The 13,918-nt window shown below is 35.3% G+C and overlaps 2 protein-coding genes across 3 annotated transcripts; both read left to right on the top strand.

The window, feature by feature from the left end:
• The first annotated feature begins 194 nt into the window (after nt 1-194).
• LOC105122502 (uncharacterized) lies at nt 195-3,156 on the top strand. Its single transcript, XM_011021628.1, has 6 exons — nt 195-621; nt 694-747; nt 852-932; nt 2,012-2,081; nt 2,169-2,257; nt 2,768-3,156. Exons 1-6 carry the CDS (start codon nt 421-423, stop codon nt 2,900-2,902), a joined length of 630 nt encoding a protein of 209 aa, XP_011019930.1. The 5' UTR covers nt 195-420; the 3' UTR covers nt 2,903-3,156.
• A 4,099-nt stretch (nt 3,157-7,255) lies between these two features.
• Nucleotides 7,256-12,199, top strand: LOC105122501 (zinc finger CCCH domain-containing protein 16-like). 2 transcript variants are annotated; one of them, XM_011021627.1, is made up of 11 exons: nt 7,256-7,638; nt 7,773-7,986; nt 8,191-8,270; nt 8,386-8,481; nt 9,211-9,304; nt 9,924-10,126; nt 10,250-10,315; nt 10,439-10,605; nt 10,688-10,874; nt 11,400-11,472; nt 11,741-12,199. In XM_011021627.1, the coding sequence occupies exons 1-11, from the start codon at nt 7,595-7,597 to the stop codon at nt 11,777-11,779; spliced, it is 1,263 nt and encodes a 420-aa protein (XP_011019929.1). In that variant the 5' UTR covers nt 7,256-7,594; the 3' UTR covers nt 11,780-12,199. The 2 variants fall into 2 exon arrangements, with proteins under 2 accessions (XP_011019929.1, XP_011019928.1); XM_011021626.1 differs by having other exon boundaries at nt 10,688-10,901.
• Nucleotides 12,200-13,918: the final 1,719 nt, after the last annotated feature.

Here is a 13,918-nt window from a genome sequence, read left to right as displayed (position 1 = left end):
TTTAAAAAGAAAAAAAAAAAAAAAAACAAAACAAAGGGGCTCCCAATAAGAAGAAGTTTCGAGAAGAGCCTTGAGGCTTCCAGTCTGGTTCCCGGCCTTTTCCCCAGTAATAATAGCAATAATAGTTAATCCAATATTACAGGAACAATAAATTAAGAAAAACGTGGAATTTTCTTCCCTTAAAGCAATAGGCAATTACAGCAGCAGCCTCTCTTTCCGCAGCCCTGCTCCTCCAACTCCACCCCCACCCCGGCCCCCGCCAACGCCTCCATTACTATTTGATTGTTTGGCTGAATATTTTATATAAAAAGTTGGTTGTTATCGATCGATCTAAGATCTTTTCTTTCTTTCTGCCTGGTCGCTATTTAGTATTGGATTGATTCTTTATTTATAGAAAGAAAGAAAGAAAAAGAAGAGAGAATGGAGAATGGAGGAGGAGGAGACATAGAATGTAACAAAAATAACAAAGAAAAAGAAGGATCAGTGGGAGGAGAAGGCTCGTACAGGTATTGGGTGAGGGAAGCAACAGCAGATGCAGCTCCCCTCCCCCTTCCTAAGAAGCTGTCTCCTCAAGACCACCTCCCTTCTCAACCCAACAACCTTGGTTCTGTCTGGAATACGGTACCCTTCTTCTTCTTCTTCTTTTATCATTACATTTATATAATTTTTTTAATTGCTAATAACCTTGTGCAGGCTGGAACATGGGAGGAGAAAAATCTTAATAATTGGGCCACCAATAGGATAAAGGTGAACCTATACTCTATTTTATTGCCGAATTCCCTCTTCTCTCTTTCATTTGTCAAAATCAATATTACCAGATATTCTACACATTCGTTCTTCCTATATCGCAGGAGCTGCTCCTGTCGGTGGCCTCCTTGGAGTTCTCTGGTGGCAGAGCAGAAATAGCACAAGTGTCCAAATGTTCTGGTGATGTAAGTTCTTTTTTATCCCGTAAAGATGGAAAGTTTAGGCTAGATAAATACCTTGTTCTATAATGCATCTTCAAAGTTGTTATTTTTTTACATACAATATTTACAACAACAGAGGTTTAGAAATTTCCCTTCGTGTCTGATTACTGACACCACTGTGTATTACTTTTGAAATGGTGCTCTAATATCTTTGAAATAGGCAAGAGAAGTTTCTTCTCTGTCGAATGCTTTTTGTAATGCTTTCAAAAACATGGTTAGTGATGCACATTCCTACATATCGTTGCTGCTTATACAAAAGGAACACCTTAGCCAGGCAGCTGTACTCTACCGATTAAATCCCTAGAGCTTCTAGCCTGTTTAATGTAAGAATAGATGACTTGATTGATTGATTCAGCTGCTTTAATTAAAACTCACTTTGCTAATATTTGCCTCTCTTTTGGAAGTTACCAGTGGTCACATTCCTAATTTAGACAGCTCCTTGAATTTTTTCTAAGAAAAAAATAGAAGAAGTCTAGAGGAAGTTGAGATATCCATCTTGCTTTCCATTGAAAACTATTGTCCATACTTTGGACCAATCCAAGACTTTATAAGAGTATATGACAGAAAAGTCGCCACTTTGAACTACTCCAGTCCCGCTATCATATTTCCACTTTGTTTTTATCTGGGGAAACAGGTAAAAAGACACTATATATTTTTTTTATGTTGGTTGATTGCTGTCGTTCTGTGTTGTCTTTGAATTGTCCTATATATGGCTAATATCATGAAAAAGCAAACCAGAAGTTCTAGTGCTCTCTAGAGCAGATCGAAATTGGACTGAAAGTCAGAAAAATGTGTGATAATTGGTTACCACTTGATAATCTTACATGTAAATATGGCCCCTTTTAGATTCAAACCCTTAATCTACTTCACATTATTTTGTTGTTAGTGTTTTTTCTTCCTTTTTTTTTCTTTTTCCTTTCTGACGTCTCATTATTATTTTAGAAGAGGTCCTGCACAAATATTTCTGTCATTATCATGTTTTCAATATCCTGCATATTTGATATGCGTGGGAAGTTTAATTCGGTTACCACTTGAGTGAGCAGGCATTCTTGGTGATCGTGAGGAACAAGAAACGTGTTGGATATACCTATGAGTTGACATTGAAAGTTAAAGGTAAGTTGGTGTCATTTAAAATGGCCTCCTTTCCCATCTTGATCTATCTACTCTATCCTGAAAGAGTTGTTATGTCCGTGGAAATAGGGGAATGGACTGTGAAAGAGGAGAAAAGGATGGTGAAGGGTGACATAGATTTTCCCGAGTTTTCATTTGGTGAGCTGGATGACCTGCAGGTAAGTTTCTGTATTTCCATCGAAGTGTTTGGAGTATAGAATGAAATCTAGATGGAAGTGACAGGAAAATATAGGGAAATTTAGGGTGACCTTTGGAAATATAGTGCAAAACCCCTCTGTATGTTAGGCCAGGTTGTTTTTGTGATGCTTTACTCCCTCCTGCTTGCGCCATCATCTTCTCATCAAAATAACTAAAAGATGAGAAGACACTTCAGTTCTTTATTTAATAGCGTGGAAAAGAGTAATTCCTACAGTGAGGCCTTGCTTGTAACGTGTGGTAATTCCATGAACAATTATATAGCAGACAAAAGGTCAAATAGCCCATAAACTTGCGTGAGTCATATTAACCGGTGGCACTTTTATTTTATCAAACCATTTCTACGTGTATCTATTTTTATGGAGGTTTGTGCTAGCCTGTCAGGTTGCTCTCATCTGCATATAGACTCTAGTCTAATGATTAATTAAAGATTTTTAATGATAAATCTTAATCTTTTGCTCTTGCTATTCTAGATGCAAGTACAGCTTAAGGACGAGAAGGATCTCTCGCAGCAAGATAAGCTGCAGATCAGTCAGGATTTGAAGCTGTTTTTACAGCCTGTCCGTGAAAAGCTGCTCCAATTCGAGCAGGAACTCAAAGATAGATAGAAATGGGGGCCAGTAAAGGCATTTTCCTCAAAATCTTGCCTTGATGATGATGTTGGACTGTAACGTTAATTTTTAGCAGTGTTTCCCCCCCCAATATATGTAAACGTAACACAAGATCTACGACGGTTTCCTGTGGTCATGCACTAAAAAGGCGTAGGCAAACAGAACTTGAGATGGACTTTATTGGGTACTTTGATTATGTCACGTGCATCTTTCAGATTTATCTAATGGTGGTTCTTTATGATGATACAATTTATTCCATCTTCTAGTTTATTAGAGGATGAAGTTGTGTTTTATATGGTGGTGTGGTAACTTTGTGTGCATTTACTTGTACGGTCAACTGATGAAGCTACTCTTGCAAGGGGAATTCTATTTCAGTGAGAGAAGTCTGAAAGTCGTCTTTGTATTCTGGAATGTCTGAAGGAGAAGACTGGATCCCAAGTGTTATTTCGATGAAATAGCTCAGACAGGGTAGATGAAATAGCTCAGACAGGGTACATGTGGTGAAAACTGTGTTTTTAAAAATGATGAAATATTTTTTTTTATGTTTTTAAATTATTTTAATGTTGATTTTAAAAATAATTTTTTTAAATAAAAAAATTATGTTAACATGTTTTTAAATATTTTAAACTGCAATCACTAGAAATCTCAAACTGGGAACTACCCTTGTGATGTTAGGCTTCGATGTCCCAATTCCTCCAGACTTTTATCTAACAGAACCTTGTACAACTCGAAGAAGGCCGTGCAGTTGTAGGAAATGCCGCACCCTTTCGAGTTCTTTCTCTTTTTTAATTCGACGCCGGCCGTGTCGTTAATAAGCACAACGTCTGCCGATGTAAAGGTTTAAACTCGGCGATGGATTAGAACCACTTTTATAGGAATGAAAGTGAATTAATTCTTACTACGTCAATGAATTTTTTTCTTTTTCTTTTTTCGGTAAATGATACAGATGAATATGAAATCCAAATGCGAATTCCAATAAAATATAGCAAGATTTTATGGGAGACCAGGGAACTCAAGAAATTGCCCTTCATAAACATTAAATTAATTAACAATGGTCAGCTCGACTAATTCGAAATAATTACTTGCCGATGGATTTCTAATAATGTAGCAGCACAGAGGAAATTTTTGTTTTTTCACGTGCTTTTCCTTGTTTTTGAGGATTCTGGATAGCTCTTACAAGCAACTTCAGTTCAGTTTTGTGGTTATACTGGTATCACCATGAAAAAGAAAAAAAATCTTCAGATACTCTTCGTGTTCTCAGAGATCAAATACTTCCAAGTAAGCACCAAAAATAGCTCTGTGATGGTTCCAATCGGTTCTACCACATCTTTTCCTCTCTTTCTTTTAAAGCTTGTGACTGCTAATCCTAACTTTTTACGTGCTTTTGCTTCTCGGTGTCAAGACAGAAGCACTCCCACCATTGCAGAGAAGAATGGAGCTTCATCGTCGGGCAATGACAATGATGCACGTGTCAATGAGCCCAACAGGTCAATGATTAGTATCCTCTTATCTTTCCCTCCTTCTTCATTGGTTCATGGAAACCCCCCAATGAATTATTCTCTTGCAGAGACTTTCAAGTAACAGAGGCTTTGCGCACACAAATTGAACTTCAAAAGCTGCTGCATGAGCAGCTTAAGGTGCCTCGATGTCTTCTAGTCATCATGTTGTAAAATTGAGTAGAATGGAGTGTTCTTGAGGAAGTTAATGGAAGAACAGAAAGCGATTTCAACCCACGAGCCGCCATCATCTTCTATCCCTACTAAAATTGAGAGAGATAGAGAACTTAACAGTTCACTGTTAAAATTGTTAATCAGCATCATTATCTGAGTTACAATTTCATTATTTTCAGCTTATATACAATGACCAACAACCTTGTAACTAACTCTACTAACTGAATTAACTAACAACTAACTAACTACAATTAACTCTAACTATCCTCACGTGCTCAGTTCCATGCTGTTTCCAAATACTAGCTGTTGCCTTTTCTGCTACTGCATTCCTTCACATGCCACTTCTTCTTCCTTGGCTACCAGGCTACAATTGACCTCTTAAGCTCGTAACAATATGCTCCTCTTCAAGAGATTCTTGTTCTCATGGATCTATGCAAAAATTCAAAAATTATTCATTGAGTTCTTCCTGATAACACTGACAATTTTATAATCCTCTTAATAAAAATTAGCCTTGAACTCTAGTTGACACTTTACATAAAAGTGTTTAACAGCCAAATAATCCTCTTAAACATTGGTCAAGCTCTTATAAAAGGAAACATACTCTTCCTTGATGATCTTCTCAGACTTGCACAACTGGATTGGTTTTTGTTCGTTGAGATCTGTCATCCATGAGAATCCTCCTTAATTTTAGTCTTCTTTTCCTCATCAACTTCCTCAACATCACCCTCATCTTTCTTTATATAATTTTCAGCTTCTTGTATTTTCACACGAGAACTTTCAATCTTTTCTTCAAACTCTTCATTTTCAAAAGGTTCGTACAATTCACACAGTAAACAATATTTTTTATTATTCAAAGAATCAAGCTTCACTTCATTTTCTTCAAAACTCACTTCTTGTTTCTCTCTAGAACTAATCTCAAATTCAGTTAAAGAAGATCATTTTACCTCTTTGAAAATATTTTAATCCACTGTAGTAGGTTCTTGATGTGATGAAAATTGAACATAAACATTCATTCCCTTTATAATTGGTTGAATATTTATTTAGTATTGAAGAGCATTGATAGTTGAAATAATATCTTGAATTTTTAGGAGAACTTGATTTTTAACACGAAGCATTAGCTGCTAAAATTGTTCAATGTCATCATCTGAGTTACAGGTTTATTATTTCCAGCTTATATACAATGACTAACAACCTTGTAAATAACTCTACTAACTAAATTAACTAACAACTAACTGCCTTTAAAACCCGTTTGCCTCACTTTCGGACTCAGTTTTGAGCCCATTTTCTCCACCATTTGGCCTCGGGTTTGCCCTTTCTTCTTCCTTCCATGTTAGGCTCGGTTTTGCCTTTATGGATTAGGTGTTGCCCTTCTAGATTTGGTTTGGCCTGTCTTCTTCCTTCCATGTTAGGCTCGGTTTTGCCTTTCCGGATTAGGTGTTGCCCTTCTATATATGGTTTAGCCCTTCGTTCGTCTTCCTTTGCTGGGCTCGGTTTTGCCCTTCTTTTTCTTGGTGTTTGGACTTAGTTTTGAGCTAAAATCTTCTCTGTATTGGCGTCGGTTTCGTGCCACCATCAAGTTCTGTGACGAACCTTTGCTTTGGAAAGAAGTGGTTGCAGCAAAAGATTGGTTATAGTATAACATTGGCTTGACTTGGCATTTATCATGTGATGAATTGAAATTAGCATGTGCATAATAGATAGATAGTTGATTCAGTTAGTAACAATTAGGAAGGTAGTTATAGGAAGTTAGAGGAAAGTCAGTAAGCTTCAAGATATAAATAAGACTCTATGAGATTAGTGAGGACCAGGCAATGAATGAAGTAACAATTTCTGTATCAACTCTTCTCCTCTTTTTCTTCTTCTTCTTCTTCTACTTCTTCTTTTCTCCTATTCCTTTCTAGTAGTAACTTGTTCAGGCTGAAGCCTAACAAGTTCAAACTTGAAAGCGAATAACCAGGAGATGTAAAAAAAGAATGCAAAGATTTATGATTGATGGGATATTAATCAGTCCCTGATCAACTACCATGGTTGCCTGTGCTCCACTCAATATATTAATTATGAGATTATCGTCGTCTCCATCAATATCACCTTCACTCTCTTTTAAGTTGTGAATTATCAATTGTTTTGATGGAATCATCAACTTCATTTTCGAGTTCAATCTCACGACATGTATTGTCTGAAACATCTTCCGTCTAAAAGAGCTTATTCATAACAGAATTCATCATATTGAGTTCTTTCCCATCCATCCCGGCACCCTGTTCTTCCATAGCAGGAATGTGTCTGTGTTTAGGTGGAGGAGAACCAGAGTGTCCTTCACAATCATGGAAATGTTTGGGAAGAGGAGGTGCTTTAACACGTCAGAAACTGTATCTGTGTTTGCCAGTTCCTTAAAAGGTATTGGTTTCAACCGCACCACAGAGAGACGTTTACATGCACAAGCCAATATTTATATAGCTGGGGACTGACATATACAAGAGTGATGATGATAATACCGGTGCTCCACCTTTCCTAATCTGGGGAAGAAGAGGCGAAGTTGATTATTTTCTGAAAGGAGCTGTTTGCTGGTGGGCTTTCCAGAAATGGGTTGTTTCTTGTTGGTGGGATCATCTTGAGCATGATCATGATTAGGAGTGCTCTTGATAAAGATAATACTCTTCGGCCTTCTCAAGCCTAAGCTTTCCACCCTTCCACACACACCCATTATACTGCACATCTCATCACTTCATCTTCTTCCTCTTTCTCTCTTCCATCTGTTTTGTTTACTAGTCAGTAGCCTCCATCCCCATCCCCAGTCCCAGTCCCAGTCCCCGTCCCAGTATGATAGTTTAACTTTGATTGATGGTGGGCTCTTGTTTAACATGATTGGGCTAGCATGGCCCAACCCAACTCTCTCTCTCTCTCTCTCTCTGTGGTATGAAAATCAGGAGGGAGGGAGGGAGGGAAGCAAAGCACAGCTAAAAGCGAAGTAATAATAAATAAACACCATTTTCATTCAATTCAGAGAGAAACAGGAATAACAATGTATAAAAAGAAGGAACCTTGTAGGAATTTTCAGCGTGGCAGGTATTTAATCACCTCATCTTCATCCTTCTCAATTATCAGTATCTTCTTATTTGTCAGCAGCTAATTATTATCTTACGGGTGTAGGGTTTAATTGCTGATACCAGCTACTCTGCTGTTTTTGTTTTTTGATTTAGCTGTCAGTATGGTGATAGATGCAAATTTCTTCATGTCACTCCTCAGCAACCCCCCAAATCCAGCAACAATCCCTTTGGATTTGGCAATCAGCAAACACCCAATAACAACAATAACTCTTTTGGATTTGGCAATCGACAGCAACAGCAAAGACCCAACGGTCCTTTTGGGCCTGCCTCCAATAATTCTGCTAATAACAGACCTCAACAGTTCAAGGTTCTTTCCCTTCCTCCCTCCACACACACACACACATTGCTTTAACCCGCAAATTTTTCTTCTTCTTTTTTTCCTTCTTCTTTTTATATATTGTACATGCTTGCATTTTTACGCTTATTACTCGATCATGATTTTATTTATTTTTATGATTCGTTTTTTGTTACTCATAATAATACTTGCTGTTTTATTGTGTTTGTGCTTCAGCCTTTTGAGAATAAATGGTCCCGTGGTGCCTCTGCCCCTTCATCGCGTCAAAGACCTGACAATCAGCCTGCCAATCATAAGTAATTCCTCCTATTTACTACTCTGCTATACCTTCAAATAAACAATTTCATTTATTTTTGCTGAGACTCTGTTTTACTTGTACCTAATTAAACTGTCCATTTGGCTTGTTTGCAGTTGCGCGGATCCTGATTCATGTAAACGTCTCATTGCTGAAGATTTTGAGCATGAGAGACCGCTTTGGAAGCTTACATGCTATGGTCATTTGAAAGAGTGTGTCTTTCTAACTCCAATTTATCACTTGAAAAAATCTTGAAACATCCGCAATATAGATCATATGATCATCAATTGCCAATGCATTCACGTTGTATATAGTTGTTTCCTTTGTTTCTACGTTCATGGTATACTATAATGTTGTTTTCTTGTCATTTTCTTGGATCCTGTCTTTGGTCTTGTAATCTTGAGTTTAAGCCCGCTTTTTTTCTTTCAAACAGAAATAATCCCATTTGTGATGGACATCAATTAGTCAGCGTTAAACAGCCATGACCAATTCTCTAGAAAAGGTTTTGGATTGAATAGAGTTAAAACAGAACATTTGCATTTCTTTATTAGCTACACCAAGGATAAAGAAGACACCTAGGTTCCATCATTCAAAAAAAATAAGATGTACATTTAATAAGATCTACCCCTAGAGTCAACGTAGTTTGATTGAAATGGAGAAAAGAGACTAGCACAGTCCCTGTTAGGCTGAAAGGATGAAATTCAATGATAAAACAATCATTAGGAATGAAAAACCAGCTTGTGCTTCTTGAAAATGCATGTTTGGAATAAATTTCTGAAGTAATGTGATTATGAATGATGATACTAAGTTTCTATAATCATGGCTTTTTTATGTCTCAATGGACTTCCACCGTCTGATTTGAAACTGTCTGACAAGTTTTGTTCCTTTCTTTTTATTTTGAGGATGCATTGGACTGAGCTTTTCCTTTTGTCTGTATGCAGTGGCCCATGTGACATTATTGGTGATGTTAGTTACGAAGAATTGCGAGCTGCAGCATATGATGATTATAAGTGTGGGTTGAGCTTGCAATCAATTGTAAGAAAAATACAGCAGACTGCTTTCCCACTCTTCTGCTTGCTTATACTTTATTAACAGCAGATACTAATGTTTTGTTATCCATCATCATTTGTTCTCTCACTGTTTCTGCTTGCGATTTTGTTTTCAAACACGTGGAATTAAATCTGAGGAGTTTACAAAGTTAAATAGACAACTGAAACTTTGAGGGATTCAATTAAAACTATCTATAACTTTCTAGGGCATATCAAAGGAAACAACCCTTCATAGATGCAATTATGAGTCCTATGGATGATGGGATTCATATTCTTATGTATGTGGATGGGACATTGGTATGAGATTTGAGAAATCTATAATATATTGAAGTGAAACTTCCCAGAGATGATATATTCAAACTGTTGATTTGAAAAAACTCTATTTTTAATTTTTATGGTTTTATGAACAATCACATAAACTATGTACTGATCATTGCTTCTATTTGAATAAAATCTGGTAAAGCCACAAAGAACAGAAGAAAAGATTAAAAAAATCACTTTGGCTCTAGAAGGATGCCATTGTAGATGAGCATAGAGATTAGATATCTAAGTTAAAACTAATGTTGCTGCCCTTGTTCAGTTATTACTAAACACATCCTTTGCAGGTTGAAAAGGAGAGAAATTTACTCAATTCGAAGTTGATTGAGTTCAATAACCTTCTCCATAATCCCAATTCCTTAAAGCCTGCTCCTGCTGGTCAGAGTCCGTTCTTTGGAGCCACTGCCAATGCAACTCCAGCTACTGCTCAAAATACTGCGCCTCCATCAGTTTCCAGTTTTGGTCAACTGGGGACTTCTCTTAATATGAGGTTTTTGTTCCATTCTTTCCTTGAACCCATGGTGCCTGCTTGATTTTATTTCTTGAAATCCTGTTCCTAATATTTCTTAGGCTTTCATTAGTCATTTCAAGCAAATTGTCTCTGTTTTCTCAGGTCTGCTACACCATCAAATAATGCCTTTGGGCAACCAAGTCAGCCTTTGACTGCATTTGGAGTAAGGCAAGAAAACCTTTCCGAGCGTTCTGATTTTGTTTCAGTCATGTAGAAATTATTAATTTAATGAAATTTTGTTCCTTGCTATCTCCTTGGCTTTTTATATATGTTAACCTATTTTCTTTTCAGCCCCCCTGCACCATCAAACATTGTCTTTGGGCAATCAAATCTTCCTTCAAATTCTAGCCAGACTGTGAGTGCATTTGGGACAAATAATTTTCTCTCTGCAAATGCCTCAAATTCTAGCCAGACTTCAAGTGCATTTGGAACAACCAATTTTCCATCCATAAATGCCGGTGCGATTTTGTAGGTTTTGGTACTTTCTGTTTTGATGTGCCTGTTATGATCCATGCCTTCTGATTATCAGTCATATGACAGGCCTGCTTGGCAGCCAACTCCCTAATCAGGCACTTGGAAATTCCTTCTCCCGCAATATAGCAGGCTTTGGCAACAGTGGTGTAAACAGCATTCAAAATATTTCTTCTTCTCCATTGTCAATGCAAAACTCATCAATCCACCCTCTTAGCATTTCCAACGGGCTCAATTCAGCTTTTAATGCAGCAGGGCAAGCTACTACAAATGTTCAGCCAGTGTAAGCATGTCAAGAACGTGTAGTTTTAAAGCAAACTAGAAGTGGTCTGTTGAAATTATGAATTTCTGAGTGCCACTTCACGTTCTAAGCATAAACAATGATGTATGTTTTGAGTTGGAATTGCTACTTATAACAATCAAGACCTCTCTTCGTCATTATCAGAAGATTAAGGTCTAAGAACATTGAATTTGCATTTGCATTACACAATTTTCCTTAGTTGTAATTTTTCTTAGCCGAAGGCATTCCTTTTCCATTTAGCTTGCATCTAGGATGAATCCAAGTTCATATTTATGTATCGTTTTTTTTTAAACCACTGTTCTCTAGCTTGACATTTATCTTCTTTGAACTACCTTCCACTCAGACATAATCCTGTCTCTTTACTGGGTGTTTTTGTAGATAGAATTTGAAAAATGTTTTGAACACAAAATTCTAACTTGTCTATTGGCTCACATCAGATGCGCACGGCTAAATTTTTATTTGCCTTTTATAATCCTTCAGAACTATGGTGCAAAGGGAGACTTTTTCTGGGGATGCAAGCATCTGGTTGAAGGAAAAATGGATTCCTGGAGAGGTATGGAATTCCTTCTTTGCTTCTCTTACATGGGACTTGCAATTAGATCTGTGTTTCCAGTCAGAGGTTATGAACTGAGAGATCAGTTTTTGGTAGCCCATAAATTTTGAGAAACTGAAATATGGAAGGAGCTAGAAGTGTCAGCACTGCAACTGCATTAGCAATTGGTTTTTCTATGCAATTACTTTTTAAGTGAATTTTAGGCTTTGTAATTCTTGATTTCTGGACCTTAGTGAGTCTAATTGGTCTCTTCCTTGTGCATAACTAGATTCCAGAAGAAGCACCTCCTGAAGAATATGTCTTCTAGACAATATTTTGCTGTTGACCGACGAGCTGTAGAAGCAAATTGCTGATGCTTGAACGAGAGGGATGGATAGCCAGTCTTCGGCAAAAAAAGAAGAAGAAAAAAAGGTGCATTCTGCACCAGTTTTCCAACCTTTTTTGTTTTGAAGTATTGCCGTAGGAACATATTTTTGGACATAAAAGAAGGAAATGTGATTGTTGCCGGAATTTGTGTTCTCGTAAAGAAATGTGGTTTCACTGGTTGGGACAACTGAATCCTGGTATATAGAGCAATGCAAGCTTTTACCATGGTACTGGATGCCTTCCCAAGAAGGAGCATGTCTAATGGAATTATGATTTTTTTTTTTTTTGGTGTAAATCAAAAGGGTTGTTGCGGTCACGGACTCAAAAACGCCTTTACAGCCAATAATATTGAATTTGTAAATATTTATGTATTTTGTAGTTTTGTTTCCAGCGAAGTGATGATAAATTTGTTTGATCTTGATAAAGGGTTGGGCCATGAGAGGCTGGTTATGCATCTCTCTCACGCTAGCTTAATTAAGCTAAGAATTCAAAATTAAATATAAATAATAAACTAACAAAAACAGTGATTTCTTAGTGCTTTCTTTACCTGTGATTGCAAACCAATAGTCGAATACGAATTTTTGCCTGATTTTATTAGACATGTCATTTGTTATAATTCATTTCTCAAATTTTCTTGTCTCAGATTATATTCTCTTTTGATTTTTTTTTATTTATCAAATTTAATTCTTATTCTTTTAATTTTGTTTTTTAAATAATTTTTTTAATTTGTTTTCTTTTTCAATTTTACCCCTTCATTTTTTTCTCATTTCACATTTGATGCTCATTCTTCTTCTTCTTTTTCTTTTCACTTTGGCTAGTTATTTTTTTTTAATTTTATTATGTAGTATTAAATTAGTTGACAAATAAAAATTTTATAAATTTAAAATATTTCCTCTTTTCACTTTGGTTAGTTATTTTTTTTTAATTTTATTATGTAATATTAAATTAGTTGATAAATAAAAATTTTATAAATTTAAAATATTAATATAAGTTTAAACGATTTGCTTGAATCAATATTATATGTATGAGTTTAAACAATAAATTTACTATTTTTTTTCTACAATGGCTTCCACATTCACCCTCCTTCAATTACTGTGGATTGATATTTTTTAATTGATTGAAGTTATTAATATATTTTTTTTTTAAGTTAAGTTTCTATAATACTTATAAATAAAAAATAATATTTAACTTGGGTATAAGATTTTTTTATTAAAAAAATCACTTTTAAAAGTTGGCTTAAGTGCTTGATTTTCATATTAGGAGCAATTTGATCTTTTATTTCATGTCAATAATAATTAAAAAAATATTATTTTTCATCGGTTTCATCCATTAATGTTTAGTTGGTTAAAAAATAGATTTTATAAATGATTTTTTTTATTTTTTTTATGGTTATTATGGTTTCAAATAAATATTTATTTTATTATTGATGTTTGATTTTGTATGTATCTCATTTCTAACATATAATTAAGTAAAAGTTACTTTTAAAAAATTATTAAACTCAATTAAATTCATGAACTGTGTAATTGGATTAGTTTAATATGTTATTATTTTAATATTTTTTTTAAAAAATATTTTAAGTTTTTTTAACTGATCATTTAAATTTACTTTAAACCTATTACATCAACTAATTTACATTAAATTAGCTTTTGTATGGTTTGGTTGAAAACTCACACCATGCAGGACCAAGTCAAGGACTTTCATGATTTAGCCGCTACCTAGGTTTAATAGCATTGCAAAAAAATTCTCACACTCTTTTTTGACATCTTAAAAAAAGTTAGTCCAATTTGCGGCAAATTATGTGGGCAAATGGACCAGTTCCTATTAAGCTCAAAAGTATACTTACCCATCTAGCTCAAAAACATATATTTTAGGTTTTTTACATAGGCATAATAGATCTGTAATTCAAATTATTGGAATTGAAAATCTCAAAGGCTATGCATCACTTTAAGCGATCCAACCATGCATTTTAATTTTTTATTTATTTATTTTAAAAAGTTATTTTTAGTGTTTTTCAATCATTTTAACATGCTAACATTAAAAATAAAAAAATATTTATTTTAATATATTTTTAAATAAAAAA

The sequence above is a fragment of the Populus euphratica genome, unplaced genomic scaffold (assembly GCF_000495115.2).
Source record: "Populus euphratica unplaced genomic scaffold, PopEup_1.0 scaffold20.1, whole genome shotgun sequence".
NCBI lineage: Eukaryota > Viridiplantae > Streptophyta > Magnoliopsida > Malpighiales > Salicaceae > Populus > Populus euphratica.
This window is presented reverse-complemented; position numbering and strand designations above follow the sequence as displayed.

What these genes read in the sequence shown, in the direction of transcription:
- LOC105122502 (XM_011021628.1), top strand. Translation starts at nt 421, where the DNA reads ATGGAGAATGGAGGAGGAGGAGACATAGAATGTAACAAAAATAACAAA. An exon ending in TGTCCAAATGTTCTGGTGAT is followed by an intron (nt 933 to 2,011) that starts GTAAGTTCTTTT and finishes TTGAGTGAGCAG; the next exon opens with GCATTCTTGGTGATCGTGAG. An exon ending in GTTGACATTGAAAGTTAAAG is followed by an intron (nt 2,082 to 2,168) that starts GTAAGTTGGTGT and finishes CCGTGGAAATAG; the next exon opens with GGGAATGGACTGTGAAAGAG.
- LOC105122501 (XM_011021626.1), top strand. Translation starts at nt 7,595, where the DNA reads ATGTATAAAAAGAAGGAACCTTGTAGGAATTTTCAGCGTGGCAG. An exon ending in AATCAGCCTGCCAATCATAA is followed by an intron (nt 8,271 to 8,385) that starts GTAATTCCTCCT and finishes GCTTGTTTGCAG; the next exon opens with TTGCGCGGATCCTGATTCAT. An exon ending in GGGACTTCTCTTAATATGAG is followed by an intron (nt 10,127 to 10,249) that starts GTTTTTGTTCCA and finishes CTGTTTTCTCAG; the next exon opens with GTCTGCTACACCATCAAATA.